This window comes from Komagataella phaffii, chromosome 1 (assembly GCF_000027005.1).
Source record: "Komagataella phaffii GS115 chromosome 1, complete sequence".
NCBI lineage: Eukaryota > Fungi > Ascomycota > Pichiomycetes > Pichiales > Pichiaceae > Komagataella > Komagataella phaffii.
The window spans coordinates 2674765-2691068 of NC_012963.1; the positions used below are offsets into that span (position 1 = coordinate 2674765).

General features: G+C 42.7%; 10 protein-coding genes across 10 annotated transcripts; 7 read left to right on the plus strand and 3 right to left on the minus strand.

The window, feature by feature from the left end:
• Positions 1–344: 344 nt before the first annotated feature.
• On the plus strand, positions 345–578 carry PAS_FragB_0004 (Small nuclear ribonucleoprotein G; the record flags this gene model as incomplete). The annotated part of the gene is made up of 1 exon (XM_002490770.1): positions 345–578. The coding sequence occupies one exon, from the start codon at positions 345–347 to the stop codon at positions 576–578; it is 234 nt and encodes a 77-aa protein (XP_002490815.1).
• An 88-nt stretch (positions 579–666) lies between these two features.
• On the minus strand, positions 667–2967 carry PAS_FragB_0005 (Ino eighty subunit 1; the record flags this gene model as incomplete). The annotated part of the gene is made up of 1 exon (XM_002490771.1): positions 667–2967. The coding sequence occupies one exon, from the start codon at positions 2965–2967 to the stop codon at positions 667–669; it is 2301 nt and encodes a 766-aa protein (XP_002490816.1).
• A 335-nt stretch (positions 2968–3302) lies between these two features.
• Positions 3303–3905, plus strand: PAS_FragB_0006 (Synaptobrevin homolog YKT6; the record flags this gene model as incomplete). Its single annotated transcript, XM_002490772.1, has 1 exon — positions 3303–3905. The coding sequence occupies one exon, from the start codon at positions 3303–3305 to the stop codon at positions 3903–3905; it is 603 nt and encodes a 200-aa protein (XP_002490817.1).
• A 573-nt stretch (positions 3906–4478) lies between these two features.
• On the plus strand, positions 4479–5864 carry PAS_FragB_0007 (Protein VTS1; the record flags this gene model as incomplete). The annotated part of the gene is made up of 1 exon (XM_002490773.1): positions 4479–5864. The coding sequence occupies one exon, from the start codon at positions 4479–4481 to the stop codon at positions 5862–5864; it is 1386 nt and encodes a 461-aa protein (XP_002490818.1).
• Positions 5865–6113: 249 nt separating this feature from the next.
• PAS_FragB_0008 (cyclic AMP phosphodiesterase) lies at positions 6114–7796 on the plus strand (the record flags this gene model as incomplete). Its single annotated transcript, XM_002490774.1, has 1 exon — positions 6114–7796. The coding sequence occupies one exon, from the start codon at positions 6114–6116 to the stop codon at positions 7794–7796; it is 1683 nt and encodes a 560-aa protein (XP_002490819.1).
• A 200-nt stretch (positions 7797–7996) lies between these two features.
• PAS_FragB_0009 (H subunit of the mitochondrial glycine decarboxylase complex) lies at positions 7997–8524 on the plus strand (the record flags this gene model as incomplete). The annotated part of the gene is made up of 1 exon (XM_002490775.1): positions 7997–8524. The coding sequence occupies one exon, from the start codon at positions 7997–7999 to the stop codon at positions 8522–8524; it is 528 nt and encodes a 175-aa protein (XP_002490820.1).
• Positions 8525–8577: 53 nt separating this feature from the next.
• Positions 8578–8898, minus strand: PAS_FragB_0010 (uncharacterized protein; the record flags this gene model as incomplete). The annotated part of the gene is made up of 1 exon (XM_002490776.1): positions 8578–8898. One exon carries the CDS (start codon positions 8896–8898, stop codon positions 8578–8580), a length of 321 nt encoding a protein of 106 aa, XP_002490821.1.
• A 218-nt stretch (positions 8899–9116) lies between these two features.
• Positions 9117–9449, plus strand: PAS_FragB_0011 (Synaptobrevin homolog 2; the record flags this gene model as incomplete). The annotated part of the gene is made up of 1 exon (XM_002490777.1): positions 9117–9449. One exon carries the CDS (start codon positions 9117–9119, stop codon positions 9447–9449), a length of 333 nt encoding a protein of 110 aa, XP_002490822.1.
• A 131-nt stretch (positions 9450–9580) lies between these two features.
• PAS_FragB_0012 (Myosin-2) lies at positions 9581–14260 on the minus strand (the record flags this gene model as incomplete). Its single annotated transcript, XM_002490778.1, has 1 exon — positions 9581–14260. The coding sequence occupies one exon, from the start codon at positions 14258–14260 to the stop codon at positions 9581–9583; it is 4680 nt and encodes a 1559-aa protein (XP_002490823.1).
• Positions 14261–14673: 413 nt separating this feature from the next.
• PAS_FragB_0072 (uncharacterized protein) lies at positions 14674–15618 on the plus strand (the record flags this gene model as incomplete). The annotated part of the gene is made up of 1 exon (XM_002490779.1): positions 14674–15618. The coding sequence occupies one exon, from the start codon at positions 14674–14676 to the stop codon at positions 15616–15618; it is 945 nt and encodes a 314-aa protein (XP_002490824.1).
• Between the last annotated feature and the right edge of the window lie 686 nt (positions 15619–16304).

Here is a 16304-nt window from a genome sequence, read left to right on the forward strand (position 1 = left end):
GGTCGTCACACTGAAACGAGCGAGCTTAGGGACATTTTTCACAACAGGAGAAATCTGCCCGCTCATTGACACACCGTTGTAGCCCTCAGGACCGTGCTCTTATTCTTTCTTGGCAGCCCCTTCATGGTAGCTATTAGTACCCGTAAGCACTAGAATCCACAGCTGCGAGATAATCAGTGTGCCAATCTCAGTTTGTAATCCCACAGGTGCTTGAAAAAGAAAAGTGAAAAAATACGTTCAAGAACACTACCTTTAGCATCCGACATCGTCTCTGATGTGCCTTCGCGCATAGATCGAACTTCAAACTTTCTGTCCTGGAATCATCGCATCGTGTCTTCCTACAAATGGTCATTTCCACTCCAGAACTGAAGAAATACCTCCATCACAGGATCTCCGTCAAGATAAATGCTGGCCGTCAGATAGAGGGTCTTTTGACCGGGTACGATGTCTTCTTGAACCTGACTTTAGATGATTGTGTTCAAGTTAATCCCAGTAACAGGGCTGAAGATACCCCTGTTGGGTCCTGCGTTCTTAGAGGGAACAGCGTCATTAGCATAGAAGCCCTGGAGGCCTTGTAGAATTGATTGATATGTATTGTATATACAAATAAAAGGTGCCCAGATTTCTGGCTCACCTAAGTCATACAACTTTTTCAACTACAGATTCTCAATTGTAAATCTTGGATAGCCTATCGTTTACAAAGTTCAATATCCCATTGTAAGAACGATTAAACTCTCCATAATCCTGATATTCTGAGAAATCATTTGGCAATACATCTTGTAGACTGTCTTCTGTTACCAAGCTGTGGGTTTCTTGGGAATTCTTGGAGCTTTCGTGGTCACCATTACCAGTCAACAATAATAGGTGATCCAGCACCTTTAGCGACTCATCATCATTGAATAAATATTTTTTGGCAACTTCGGAATCACTGAGTCTCAGTTGACGGATTGCATTGCTCTTGTATAGAATTAACTCCTTAATGAAGTTGCTCAATAACTTCCCCTCCTCTGCATCGCCAGAACCAATTTTGTTTCTCGATTGTCTTGATTTAGTTTGAGTCTTCCCTGATTTGGGGGTAGGCTTGGAATCCACTAGCAGAGTGATCTTTGTTGAGGCCTCAGTAGGGCCCTTGTGTCTGGTTGACGGTTTCTGTTTCCCGTTCGCTCTTTTTGCAACTGGTTTTGGTGGGTTATTCTTCAGATCATCAGTGTCAGAATTCAAAATATCAGAAATGTCCGTTCTGGTCTTGGGTTCAGTCTTGACAGGGGATGATGCAGGAGATTCTGATGGAAATTCTTCTGCTGATTCGGTACCTTCTTCAAATGATTTCTCTGTCTTCCGTTTTTGCGTTCGCCTCTCTGGTTCTTTCCGTTTCTCTTTGAATTCCGTTTTGCGTTTCTTGCGCTCTTGGATCTTGTCCGTTGGATTCTGTAAAAAGACTTTTCTCTTATTTCGCATGTACTCTCCAAATGAAACCTCTAACGGCGTATCAGCGTCTATTTCATTTCTTTCCCCGTCTGCTGGTGCTTCGACTGGAGGTATCAACGATGAGATGATAGCATAAACTTCGGCCCTGTAGTCGGCGTTTTCAAGCGTGGAAGAGTACAACTGCGACAGATCGTAAAATTTGGCTCCCGAGGAAAGCTGAACGTAATAGTCTTCGCTTCCATCATCCTTTAGGTTTAAAATTTCATGCTGCGTGAATGGCAATTTTCTAATTGACTTGAATGATAGATCCGACTCCATGAAAATGATTAGAATCCACAAGAACCTTTTCACTTTAACCTCGGGAGAAATATCGTCCGACGCAAACACTTCTTGAAATAAGCTTGGTTCAGTGTTATCACCTTTAAGAAATAATTTCCCTATCTGAATTTCCATGCTGGATAGGGAGAATATCAACGTTATAACGTTCAAGCCATTATGAATCGCAGTCTCAGAAGGAGTAATACCCTCACGCTCCTGAACGCGGCTTATTATCCCAGTAAAGAGCTCCTCTAGAGTCATAGGCTGGAATGAAGCGGTGTCATTGATTGACTTCAATATAGATTTCAACCGAGGTGTATCGGGGAGGTTGACACAAGATTGAGGACTTTCGGTATCTCTGTTCTGAGAATCAGGTTCAGGTGAAAAACTGTGAAAATCTAAGCTATTTGGAGTTGATACAATTTCAGCTTCATTTGGTTTTTGTTCAGTTTTTATGGGGTCTAAAACATAGTATTCCCCCAGATATTGCGTTAACTTGGTAACTTGCAATGGGGGAATCGAGTGGTATGTCCGTAGTTGCGAGCGCATCTCGTAGTCAAAGTTGATTGTTGTGTTGAAACGGCCAAAGTTGACCAAGAAGCAAACGCAAACGACACACAGGGCGTAGTTAATATCCTCATCGATCCTTTGCCTAAGTGTTTTACTGAGACGATCTGATTTCAACAATGTGGCCAAGTAGAGCTCAAAAAAGTTCAAACTGCGACCGTCATGTTCTATTATGTCCCCAGATTCCGGGTCCTTGTATCTGTGGAAGAAACTGGGGAGTTTTAAATTTTCATCATTGGTGAAAATTCGGTGGTTGTTAATGAAAAGATGCATCAGAAACTCAAAACGGATGTCCTTCCGCAACAGTGGCTCCCCGTCAGCCTTTTTCAAATTTTTTGCCTTGGTTGTAGCCAATTGCTGACGGTGGAGAGCCTTGACTTTCCCCGCTGCATTGGAAGCTGGTGCCTCTGCGATTTCTGAATGTGTCAGAGGATCAACTGGATCACGAAGAGGCAGAGCAGTTGGCAATGTGCTTGAAGCTGAAGCATACTTGCCTTCTGAGTTAGCACTTACGTTATGAGTAGCAAGTTCCGAAGCCCCGTTCAGACCGCCGCTATCCGTGACTGGTTCGTCGTCCAAGAGACGATCAATTTTCATCGAGTCCCGATGCTGATCGTTAGACTTGATGCTGTCATACACAGGATCAAAAGACATTCTATAGTGTGAGAATAGAAGCTTGTGGCTCTGAAGAATGAAAGGAAAAGGCGGAAGAAGGAGAACGAGACTTTGACGAGGAAAGGAGGAGAGAGGTCCAGGTGATCTGGTCGAAAGGTGAGGGTAAGCCCTGAGCCCCTTCCAAGGAAAGGCTAAAAGTGAAGATAAGTTCGCGACGGGCAGTATATGTTGGATCAGAGATGTTACACTCAAGAAGAGGGAAAAAAGAAAAAAAAATTAATCTCTGGAGAAATCGCGCCTCGTACCTATCTCCAAAATAACCTACACCCATCTATACAGCAACGACACAGAGAACAACAAAACAGTAGCACAGCATGAAACTGTATTATTTAGGAGTGATCAAGACCAACAGTGAGAAGGCAGTAGAGTTGAGCCACGCTAAGGATCTCTCTCAGTTTTCCTTCTTCGAAAAGAACGGAGTCTCACAATTTATGACCTTCTTTGCTGAAACGGTGGCCAAGAGAACTCCAGCCGGACAGAGACAGAGTGTCGAGGAAGGAAACTACATTGGACATGTTTACAGTCGATCTGAAGGTATTGCCTGCGTTTTGATAACAGACAAAGAGTATCCAGTTAGACCAGCGTATACGTTGCTGAATAAAGTCGCCGACGAGTATCTGGCAGTGCATCCACCATCGCAATGGGAATCCGTTACGGTCACCACACCTTCATTGGCATATCCCGAGCTAGAACAGTATTTGCGCACCTACCAGGACCCATCTCAGGCAGACTCCTTGTCCAGAGTGCAGAAGGAGTTAGACGAAACCAAGATCGTCTTACATAAGACTATTGAGAGTGTGTTGCAGAGAGGGGAGAAATTGGATTCTCTGGTGGACAAGTCCGAAGCTCTAAGTTCCAGTTCTCGGATGTTTTACAAGCAGGCCAAGAAGACAAACTCTTGCTGTTTAATTATGTAGTTTTAGGGAGGCAAGCCGTGACTTCTTATACCGGTCACAGGAACAAGGTTACGAGGGGATTGCCGTTATGTGTGGGACACTTGCTGCCACCAATATATGAGTCTAATAGTCATTTTAATTAGCTTTCCGTCCTGGTGTCCTCCGCTCGTTGCGATGCTCTGCCATTTACCTGCTCACTCACCTTCGTCTCACAAAAAAAGCCATACCTATAAGATTATCGCGTGCCCTAATAATATCCACTAGATGCATCGGGGATACTTTCCTCAATTTCCACCACCTTCTAGACTTTCACTGTCCATGCAAAGCAAAAAAAAATGGAAAAAAAAAAGTTTTCTTCCCACTCCCATACGACTTCAACCCTTCTTGCAGTAGAGTAATAAATTGCCACGTTGCAGGCCTTCATTCCCTCCTAGTGATCACTTCCCACCCAGAGGTTGTGCCTAGAATTTTTTCCTACCGAGGATCGACGCTACAACACCACTCATCACCCGCGACGCCATCCATCCATGCCCCTTGAGATGGATTCTTTCGTCCCTCTCTCTTTTTTTCCTTCCCCGGAGTACAAACCACCAAATGTGCCAGAAAGAGTCGAAACTTCGCTTTACTGAGGACGAATGGGCAGATAACAACGCTTCAGCAGAGATCCAGCATCCTTCTGCCACTTCGGTACCAGCTTCGTCGTCGTCTCTGCTCCTTTCACCTGATGTCCAATCTCAGGCGAACATTGGGGCATCACTAGGTTCGGGCATTCCTTTTGTTGAACCTCGAGATGGCATAGGCCTCCCAAGCCCTCTGTTGGCCTCATCAGGATCTGTGTTCTTGGATACGCCGCCTCAAAGACCCATTTCTTCCGTGGGGCTTGCCACCAGTCGCTTGCACGATCATGGTTTTGGAGGTCTGGCTGGATTTGATAGGTTTGGGGGTACCCCAACTGGTAATGTAGCTGGTGCTACCACAACGAATTCAGGTTTTTCGGGCGACTTATTGGGATTCAATTCGTGGATCAAATCTTTGAATTCCAACGAGCAGATCGTCGCTGTGGATCTTTTATTGTCCGATTTGAACCCAGATGTCCTTGCCTATGTCGAGGGAAAGTTTTCATCCAACTCCAATAATCTAGGTAGTTTGAACTTACACTCTCAAAATCAGCAGTCACATCAACAGCAACAACAACAACAACAACAGCAGCAGCAGCTAAATTGGGACTCAAGACCGCACTCAGCAGGCCCTCTCCAGCAGCCCTACCAACTCTTCTCCCCTGTGGCTGACCCATCATATCTCCACAGGAGAGCTTTGCAGTTGCAGCTGCAAACTGATTCTACACATGGCCATTATGGACACTCTTCCATAGGTCATACCATGAACTTTGACGATTTGACCAATCAAAATGTACTCAAGATGAACGCATTGAATACCATCACCTCCAGAAGCACGTCTGATCTCAAGAAGCCTTCTCCCCCCTTGCATTCTGATGATGCACACGCTCGTGGAAGACTCCATCAACGTCAGCAACAATCTCATGGGGTGTCAGCATCTGTCCCCGCTGCACCAAGACCAGTCTCTGCTGTCAATGTTAATGGAACCCCCATGGCCCAATCATCAACAACGATGGCATCAACTGCCTCTTCAGATGAAGACATTAAGAAAACAGAGTCCCTTCTCAAGTTAGCGTCACTCAACAGCGTGAATCACCCTCAAGCTCCTCCAGCTCCTCCAAAATCTCCCATGCCTCCTGATATTACCACTCTTCAGTTACTCAATAATATTCCAGCTTGGTTAAAAGCGCTCCGTCTACACAAGTATACAGAGATTTTGAAACACCTGTCCTGGAAGGTGATGGTGACTCTCAATGACGAAGATCTTGCCCAGCTAGGCATAGCTACCGTTGGTGCTCGCCGTAAGCTGCTCAAAGCTTTTGCCTTGGTTCGGGAATGTCAGTTATCAGGCGAGATCGCCTAGATCCACACGCTATACATATGTCCGGCACATAGAGTAGACTATTTTTATATAAAGAGACTCAACCTTTTTCCTTCTCACAACTACTAAACACAATGTTGTCTCGTTTCAGGCCGTTTCATTTCATGTACGTGCGCCTAAATTTACTACTTACTCCTTCCAGATTACTTCCTCGCGACGTTTCCTCATCCTGCTGCGACAAGACGAAGGCTACAGGTTTATTGTCCCTCCCCATTTCTTTTCTTATCTATCATGATTTACAACTTGATAACGCTTGACAAAGCAAAACCCTGTGTTTCACCAAAGGTTGTAAAAGAGGGCGGCAATCTCTGCATTAGGGCAGATTTTTCTTCTTTCAGTTCCCTGCTCCGTTATCTTACTACTAGGGCATCGTACTCCTACGATGAAGCTTCGGGCCAGATCCGATCTAACACTTCGGAAGACGATTTTCTCCATTCATTTGCCATTCTAATCAATACATTTGACCCTGATGTTGCCAGTGGCAAAAAGTCAACGCATAGTGAAAAGATTTCGTTGGACTCTATAGATCTTAGCCGCCAAGCAGCACTTGTTAAGGCCCACTTCCACCACCTCAGTCCAGTGGTTATACAATATTCTGATCCAGAAGGTGCTGGACCTGCTTGGAAGGCTGCTTGTAGTGAAGCGAAGACGAGAACGGCCGGTATAGACCCTTATCTGAGATCAAGATTAACTCGTGTGCGGTTGTGGACAGAAGTGCATCCAATTTATGAGCCAAGCGAACATCCCAACAAGTCTCTCCCTGAGCTTCCCTCGGAGTTGAATACCATGCAACGATGTAAAGATAATGTTTTCACAGAAACTGTTCCATTAGACGAATATCAACTTTTTGTCGATCTGTTATCGAAGGAAATTCCTTATACAGACTACTTGAAATTGAGAGAATCATCATTCGATTATTCAGAATTAATCCATAAATGGGGTTTTGCTGCGGTGGACCTGACTATTGATGAACTTTTACGCTGCGCATATATCATGATTGATACTTCTATTGATCTCCTTACTGCTTCATACCCACATTTGTCACATTTGATGCCTAAACATCGATTGTGGAGTTTCATTTTCCACCTTAGAGATAACTACCGATTGGGAAACCCCTTCCATAATTTCAGGCATGCTACAGACGTAATGCAGGCCTCTTATTTTTTTCTTGCCAAGCTGAAAGCGTCGACGTCTTTATTCAATACGTTTTCCTCGTTAAATGCATTACTTTTGGTGGTCGCTTCATTGGGCCATGATATCGGTCATCCTGCGGTTACGAATCAGTTTATGAATAAGTACGATGTTCCAGTCGCACAAGCTTTTAACAATCAATCTGTACTGGAAAACTTCCATGTTACTCAGTTCTACCAAATTTTACAAGTGTACTTCCCTGATTTGTTAGGAACAATTGAGAATATTGACTGTGGCAAAGTAATGAAAGAAGCAATTTTGGCCACAGATATGTCATGTCATTTTGAATATTTACAGAAGGCAAAGGATACTAAAGACCCGACTAAGATCTCGTCTTCTCTACTTGTCTGTTTGCTAATCAAGGCTGCTGATATTTCCAACGTTGCACGTCCCCTACCTATCTCAGTCAAGTGGGGCATTTCCCTCAACGACGAGTTTGGCGAGCTAGCGCAGTTGGAGCTTTATTTACAGAAGAAGGCATTTAAAGATTTTAGTGCTAGAGATCCTTTACTGGTTGATCGTTGGAGATCGATTACACCTGAGACTGCTATCGAATGGTTCCCAATGTTAGCAAACTCTCAGTTATTTTTCATCAATACGTTTGGGAGAGACTTTTTCCATACAATTGGTAACATGGCGCCAGAATTGTCATTTCTCCCCGCAACTTTAGATCAAAATGTTACATTTTGGGAGGCTAATAAGTTGCCAACCTCATCAAGCTGAAGAGTAGGAAAGCTCACCGTGTAGTCGCTGCGTCAGACCGAACCCTTCGCGATTAGTTGTCGCCAAGTCATAACAGAGTCACCTCTCACCGAGTCAACAGGAAGCTACCATTTATATATATTCAACACAGACCACTCACAGAACCTCTTATCACCTTTGATCGCACCCACATACACACAAGCGTGCCAATACCATACAACATGTTAGCCCCACTAAGAATAGCTGTGCGCCCAATGCGCCCTGTTGCTGCCGCATTGGGCTCCCGAATTTTGCGTTTCAATTCCACCGTTGCTCAAGCAAACTCTCTTAATCCAAGCGCTGTACCTTTCAAGTTTTCTGATTCTGTCACTGTTCGTTACACCCGTGAACACGAATGGTTGGCAAGTCATCCCGATGGAACTGCATTTGTGGGAATTACCAAATACGCAGCTGATGCGCTTGGAGATGCTACATTTGTGGAAGTCCCTGAAGTTGGAGATTCTGTCCAAGTCGGTGACTCTATTGGATCCGTCGAGTCAGTCAAATCAGCCAGTGAAATTTACACCCCTGTGGATGGAGAGATCTTGGAAGCCAACGACGAGTTGACCAGCAACCCTGCATTAATTAACAGCGATCCGTTGGGAGAGGGATGGATAGCCAAGCTCAAAGTCACAGATCCTGACCAACTGCTGGACGCTGAACTGTTTGATATCGATGCTTACGTCAAGTTTTTGCAGGAGGAAAGCTAATGGGGAAACGTCAAGTTTTTTACTGTATAATTAATTATCTAACTTATATTAAATTACAGATCTTTAGGATCTTTTTCCCATTCCGTTGGAGTTTTCGTTTTCAGTTGCACAGCATGGACTCCTTTCTCCTTTATTTCTTCGTCTAATAGCGTGTAAACCATTCTGTGTCTTGCTGGCAGCGCTTTTCCTGCGAAGGCATCTGACACTATCGTCAACCTGAAATGTGATTCGGTTACATTGGTAGCACCCCTCAAGCCGGCATGATGAGCGTGTTTGGACGAGTCATTTTTCACTGCCAAATGTACCGGCTGAAAGGCACCAGTAATTTTTGTCTTGATGGCCTGTTCTATCGGCTTACTCATGCTCCTTATCATCAATCTTCAGCTGTGACAGTGATTCTAACTCCGTCTAAGATGATTTCGAATGATTATATAACCATCCTTCACAATAGTAGTGTACTGATTGATAAGAGGCAGAACCCTTCGCCCCAGTGTGACAAATTCCATATTTAGCTCGGCCACTCCTGGAACTATCAAATCGCTGTTTCCTACCGAAGTTATCAGTTACACACAGACACAATCAACTCAGAAAGATGTCTTCTTCAGTCCCATATGACCCATATATCCCTGCACAGGGCTCCGAAGCGGCCGCCCCTAAGACACAGGACATCCAGAATCAGATCGACGCTACAGTCGGCATTATGAAAGACAACATCAACAAAGTGGCACAACGAGGCGAACGTTTGGAGTCGATCCAGGACAAAGCTGACAGTCTGGCTGTTAATGCTCAAGGTTTCAGACGAGGTGCTAACAGGGTGCGTAAACAAATGTGGTGGAAAGACATGAAGATGCGTATGTGTATCATCCTGGGAATCGTGATTTTGCTGATTGTTATCATCGTTCCTATTGTTGTTCATTTCACATAATTGTCAGAGTCTGTCTCAATCAAGGATAATGTGTATTATTTCTTGGATATATATAACTGGTTGGCGTTGATGTACGTAGCTTAGTATCTAATGGTGTATGCTTCTTTTGTTCTTCTTTTGTACGTGCTCCTCTATTGGGCTACGAACTCCGGTTGAACTTCATTTTCTTCGTTGTCTTGTTTTTGGGCCATGATTTCGTTCATCATAGCCACCTTAGCAACGAGATTGACTATCTCCTTCAACGTTGGCAAGTTCAACCATGCTGGAATATAAGCCTCAACTTTGTAGACAGGTCGCACCCCAACAGATCGGAAAGGATCCTCAAAGTTCCCATCGGAGTTTACTGGCTGGAAAAACTCACCATTGCTACCCGCAGCTTTCACTCTTTCAGCCACTGCGGATAAAACGCCAGGTGCTAGAGGAGTCTCATAATCAGCGACATAGTATTGTGAGATCAACTTTTGTATCTGAGCTGGCTTCAAAGCATAACAAATCTCAAAGATAATTCCAATGTCAGCGACAGTATTCTTTCTCAGTTGCAAAAGTTTGGCAGCATGTACCATGTGAATGAGGTGGGTAAGACTATCCTTTATTCCATGAGTCTTGCACCATTCTTCTAAGCGGGTAATATTGTAATTCACTTGTAGTCCTCTTTTCCAGGACAAAAAGTTTCTTCTCATCACCAAATCGTTAAAGCAAATAGCATCAATGTATCTCAGTAATTGTTCCAATACTTCATTGATTACTGGTTGTTCGATGAAGTAGGTTCTCATAGACCAGTACAATGAATTGAAGAATGTTAGTATATCTTCCATCTTGTAAGAATCTCCAGAATTGAAAACCTTGGACAAGAAAGGTGATTGATCTGGGGTACTGAACCCTGGAAGAGATTGAGAGACAACCAGGGCAGAAATGGCCTTCTTTTGAAGCTCCTTCTGCATTTTTTTCATCCACATATTGTAAATGTTGAACGAGAGCGACTCAAAATCTTCTTTGACAACAGCCACCAGCTTTAAATACTCGTTGTATCCATCCTCACCTAAACTGGCTGCGGCCTCCTTGTTGTTGATAATGTTTGATTGAGCATATGACACAAATGAATACAGCTCGTGAGTATTAGACAACCAGAAAGCTCCATGAGCGATAACATCCGACTCCTTCAAAGAAGAAACAATATTTTGGATGGCAGCTAACACTTGTCCCAAAAACTGTTCACTTTCTGAGGTTAATCCCAACCTCCACATATCACTGATAATAATAATGATAGCGCGGGCAGGGAAAAGAATGTCTTTTCTCTTCAAGTCCGCAGCAACAGAAAAACCTGGAATTTTGAGTCCTTTCAGCAAACCCTCAATGATTTCCTTGTGTAGGCTTTTAGAATCCTTTAGCAACGACCAAAGCTCACTGTTGAGGCGGTCCAAATCGTCTGGTGACACATTTTCAATCCCTTCATATGCTCCAGAAACTCTACGTGTGGTACCGTTCTTTTTGTTATTCAGTTCAAAGTCTGCTTCGCTGGATACACTGGCGATCCTGCCATTTATCGACTTATTACCACTTAGAACGCCTTGCTGGAATACGGAGCCAGATCTGGCCTTTTCCAGCTCTTTGCGTAAGTTATCAATATCTGTTTTCAGTCTTGTTACAGTTTCATTCAGGGAGGTATTCTCATCATTCTTTAATTCCAACTCCACCCTTGCTTTAGTCAAGGCGGCAACATTTTCAGCCACTTCCTTCTTTAAAGTCTCTTGTTGCTCCAACAACTCTTCTGTCCTCTTTAACGAGGCTTCATAAGTGGCTTTCGCCTCTGCCAATTCCAGAGCCAGAGATTCGGTCTTAGTGAGGTGATCGTTCTCTTTCTCGCTGAGAATATCTTTGAATTCAATCTCCCTTTTCTTAAGAGTTTCATGTGCTTCACTTGATTCTGCAACTGTTTCCTTGAGGCGGTCAATCTCTTTCACGAGATCTTTATTGGCGGCAATCTTATCTGTCAGAGACTGGGTTAACTCAATAACCTTGTTTTCCAAATTGTATTGGAGCTTCTTAAGGTGATCAACGGATTTGGCCTCAATTTTCAAAGTCTTCAACTGCTTCCGTGCGTTCCAGCGACGAGCGTAACTCTGTACTAGAACAATGCCTTTTAAATGCTTTTGGTATCCCCGTCTGGCGAGATATGCTCTGAAATTTTTCTGCAGTACTACGGCAGACTTCTTGTGCTTTATTTCCATAACAGATTTCCGAGCCTTGAACCCGCGGATACTCGATTGAATTGCTACCGCAGATTCAACTTGATCCTTGAATGCCCTTCGTACTAAGAATCCTCTAGAAATGGTTTGTATCAAAGTAGCAGCCTGTTGCTCCAGTTCCCGCCTAATTCTGCCTCGTACACTCGTTCCCCTGATAGCCGCTTGCAACTCGATGGTTTCGTTCCTAATCCGTAAGAATCTGGTGTGATGATAAATTTTACGAATATGCTTCTGTATCATAACTGCAGATTGGTGCAGTTTCTCGGTTCTGAGATTCTCCAACTTAGCTAGCATTCCAGCTTTAAAAAAGACTTTGGTATTACCCATTTGATAAGTAGAAGGATCATCCACGGTTTCCTTCAAAATCAGTTCACAAAGCTCATTGATTGCCTTTTCATCAGCATTACCTGTCAAAAGCTTCGTCCAAGCATCGGGTTTTACAAGAATATGATAACGTTGGGCAAACTCAGCATAGGTCCACCTAGATGGGAAACCTGCGCATGAGATTCGAATAGTTTCCAACACACCGCAAGCTCTTAATTGGGATAACACCATGACAGGATCAAACTCCCATGCTTTCTTCTCTTCATTAGGTTTGATACAACGAATATAATGTACATTGGTAGAATCAATCGTTTTCATTAGTTCAATCAAAGAATTCTTGAAGATAGACCCTAGAGTCGGTTTTTTATTCATCATCTTTCCTGGTTTTGATGGTTGATTCGATGAAATCTTTTCTGCGTTTCTGTCTACCGTTGCTAATATTTCCGAAAGAAGTTCATTCGTAGAAGCTTTTAGGGTCTCAAGTTGTCCATCACTTACAGTATCTCGGTTCTTCTCTATGAAACCTTCAGAGTCATAAGGAACGTCTAGGGCATAGTGCTTAACGATGAATTTATTATTTCCAAATCTTGGCTTCTTGAAAACTTTGTTAGTTGGTTCCTTGTCCAATGTCTGGTACATTTTCTCAATCCATGATTTGTCATCACCAGATGGCAGTCTTGATTCTTCATCCAACAGGGACAATATTCCCAACTTTTGTTCAATAAGGGCAATGCATGGTTGGTTGTCAGCAAATTCAATAAAAGACCACTCTATCTCTTCCCGTACATATTCTTCCTGTTCAAGCTTGAACACATGTTGGTTAAATTCTTGTTGCAGTTTCTCATTAGCATAGTTGATACAAAACTGTTCAAATGAGTTCTTCTCAAAATGTTCGAATCCATAAATATCTAAAACACCAATGAACGACTTGATGTTTGCTTCGACCTCAGGAGGACACAAATCACTGTTGACATATTCGACCAACCAATCGAAGAGTGCGGAATATATATACTTGGCTATGGAATCTTTGGCGACGGTCGCTTGTTGGTGGTTCAAGTTGGAAACAATTTTCTCGGTTCGGGTAGTAATTTGTTTTTTCACAATCCATTTTGCAAAGTTGACAGGATCCAAACCAAGCAATTCACATGCTTTTACCAGGGAGGGTTCATCGGAACTAAGGTGTGCATCATTCCTTGTTTTCTTTAGCTCAATATTACCAATATGCAAAAGAGCAGCAAGAAGCGTATAAATCTGAAACTGCTTGTCTTTGTTTATTCCGATCAACGATAAAGCATCTGATGTGATACTAAATTCTTCACCGTCATCTACATCCTTGATCTTGGATTCGCCCCCTTGGTTTGTATAGTGAAAATCTTCAGCCGACGTTAATCCCAACTTTTCCTTATCATCCTTGGATAGTCCCGCTAATATTTGATAGAATATGTGATAGTTTCTTTCAGTAGGTGGCTGAAATACTAATCTGGAACGTTCTAGTAAATAAGTCCGAATTCTGGCACCAATAATCACAGTGTTTCCGTCAAACAAAATCTCTAAGTATTTACCAAATCGGGAAGAATTGTCGTTTCTCGTGGTTTTGGCGTTACCAAAGGCCTCCATGATGGGATTAGTAGCCAAAATTTGTTTTTCTGTGTCAGACATATTGTGAGAGTGATTGCTTGAATCGACAGAAGCAAAGTAACGCATAATGTACTTGGCGGAAACTGTTTTACCAGCTCCCGATTCACCGCTGACGACGATAGATTGGTTCTCATGGTCGGTCTTCATACAACGATAGGCGTCTTCAGCAATGGCAAATAAATGTGGTTCAAGCTCTCCTCTACGCTTTCCAGCATACGCCTGGATAATGTCGGGAGAATACAATTGATCAACTCTTTGAAAGGGGTTGGTTGCAATCAGGACAATACCGGAATAGGTGTAAATATTGAGTCTAGAGTATCTGACTTTGATGGCGTTCAAAACAGAGGGTTCATTCAAATACGAAAGACTTGTAAGATCTTCCTGTGCTTCCAAAATAGGGGGATTTCTCAACTTTGGTTCCACGTCGTTGTCCTCTTCTAGAGTAGAGGTTTTGATCTGTTGGGATTCCCCGTTCTCCTTGGTAAAAATCAATAAATATTTGCCATTATCCTCTGAAATTTCAGAAACTTCTGCTCCACACCAACCCAACTGCTCATCTGGTATCCAGCATCGAGTGCCAACCTCAAATGTCCCAGTAGACATGGTAATAATATACGAGGGTTCAGAAGTGGATGTCTAATTACAAATTAAAAACAAAAACAAACAAAAAGTGGGTATCACTGTTTTCCTTTTCAAACACGCGTGTCCAGTTATACGATTGGTACTCAAAAAGGTGGGTAGATCAGATATTGAGCACAACTGTTGACCATGAAACAACGAGTTTGTGTGATGTTTGTTTCGATGTTGACCAAATCACTCTGATTTCAAGTCGCGTCCCCTTGTATTGGTTGGGGCACGTTTTAGATGTTGGAAGGGCGATTAGTTGGAACGAATGCTCGCCCGCCGCCCTGAGTCTTGAAGAACCGAACCTCTCGCACAGATAGCAGAGGAGGAATTTCAAGAACTCATTCTGCTTGGTAAGAAACTGTTTGCTCTTGGATCACACATATTAAGGGATGAACGTCTCGTCCACCGCAAGGTCCTCTGGATTGACGGTGCCACAGCAGGACCTGTTATCTCCTTTCAGACATACTAGAAACGGCTCAGAACCTCTTATCGCCATCCCAGAGTCCAGAACTCCAAAGGCGAAGATCTCAGGAGAATCGACCCCGGAGAGATACAGTCATAGCGCATCCAGCAGTTTCACCAACCCAATAGCATCACTTACACGCAAACACAAACAGACCCCCAGCTTCACATCTTTGGGAAAACTAGGTAGCGATACACCGCAGAGTTTGGTAGAATCATTCTATAAGGACGGAGACCAAGAGGTGGAAGAGGCACGTACAGAATCACCAGGTGGAGGTGTTTTCGAAGATTCTGACAAATTGCCAAGTAGATCGAATGTGGATATGAATATTTTCGAACAGCTTACCCTTACAGAGGACGGTGATGGAAAATTTGAAGAGGTTGACGATTATATGCTACAGACGGTTCGCAAATTAGAATTCGATCTGATAAAGAGTCTCAAATACCAGATTTTTAAAGCAGATGAGGAGAAAACTATGTTGATGCAGGCCATTGACGAGAAATTACATCAGTTAACCAGGTTGAATAAGGAACTGCTGATAGTAAAAGAAAGCTTGAAATCAGAGATGAGAACCCTTGAAGAGAACACAGTTCCAAGGTTAACGAAATCTGTCCAGAGAGGTGAGCAGGATACAGATTCGTCGACTAAATTGAGCAATCTTCAGGAAGTAATAGAAGGGTACAAAAATGTTTTGAATGAACAGAAAACAGTAGTGCAAGAAGTGGCTCTTCGTACCCAGGTTATGGAGCAAGTAAAAATAGTTGAGACGGAGTTCAAGAGCAAAAGAGACAGTGTTCTCTGTGTAGTATTTGCTATGGTAGCGCTGATCCTTTTGGCTAAGCTTCTATACATATATCAGTATCCACACTAGCATACCAATTGGTAACCTATGCCGATTCTGACTGAAATGAATTTTTCACATATCATTATTGAGGTTTACTTAAACGTAAATGCATCATGAGTCTATTTCAAAATCTTGATAGTAGTTTTCTTCATAATTATCATCTGTATCAAAAAACATTTTTTTCAATAAAGGCTGACACCACTTAATTTCTTTTCTCCAATCCATGGTCTTAGTCACACATTTTATGTAAGACTTACCATCTTCTACGTATATAAAATATCTATTGCAAAACTGGTCTTGATCCAATTCTTTCATGTATGCATCTTTTTCACTCTCTGCATTAAGATAAGAGACATAATCCAGTTCAATTTTATTTTGTTCTGCTTGATTGTATATTCTTAATTTGTCTTCACTTTGATAATGATCAGGAGAGTTTTCAGGAAACACCGACTCATCTGGAGAGAAGTTATTTATTTGAATGTTCCACATGTAATTTTCCAACAACATATCTAACACACGTTCGCAGCAAAACCCCATAGTCTTTGCTTTTAATACGATATCATCGTTTTCTCTGATGACAAAATAAAAGGTCCACATAGGCATTTCATGATTACAGAGATGCAGTTTGATTTGTTCTTCATTTTTCACTTTAAAAAAGCATAATTTATAATAATCATCATCGTAGGAAAATTCGAAAAACCCTTCTTCAGGTA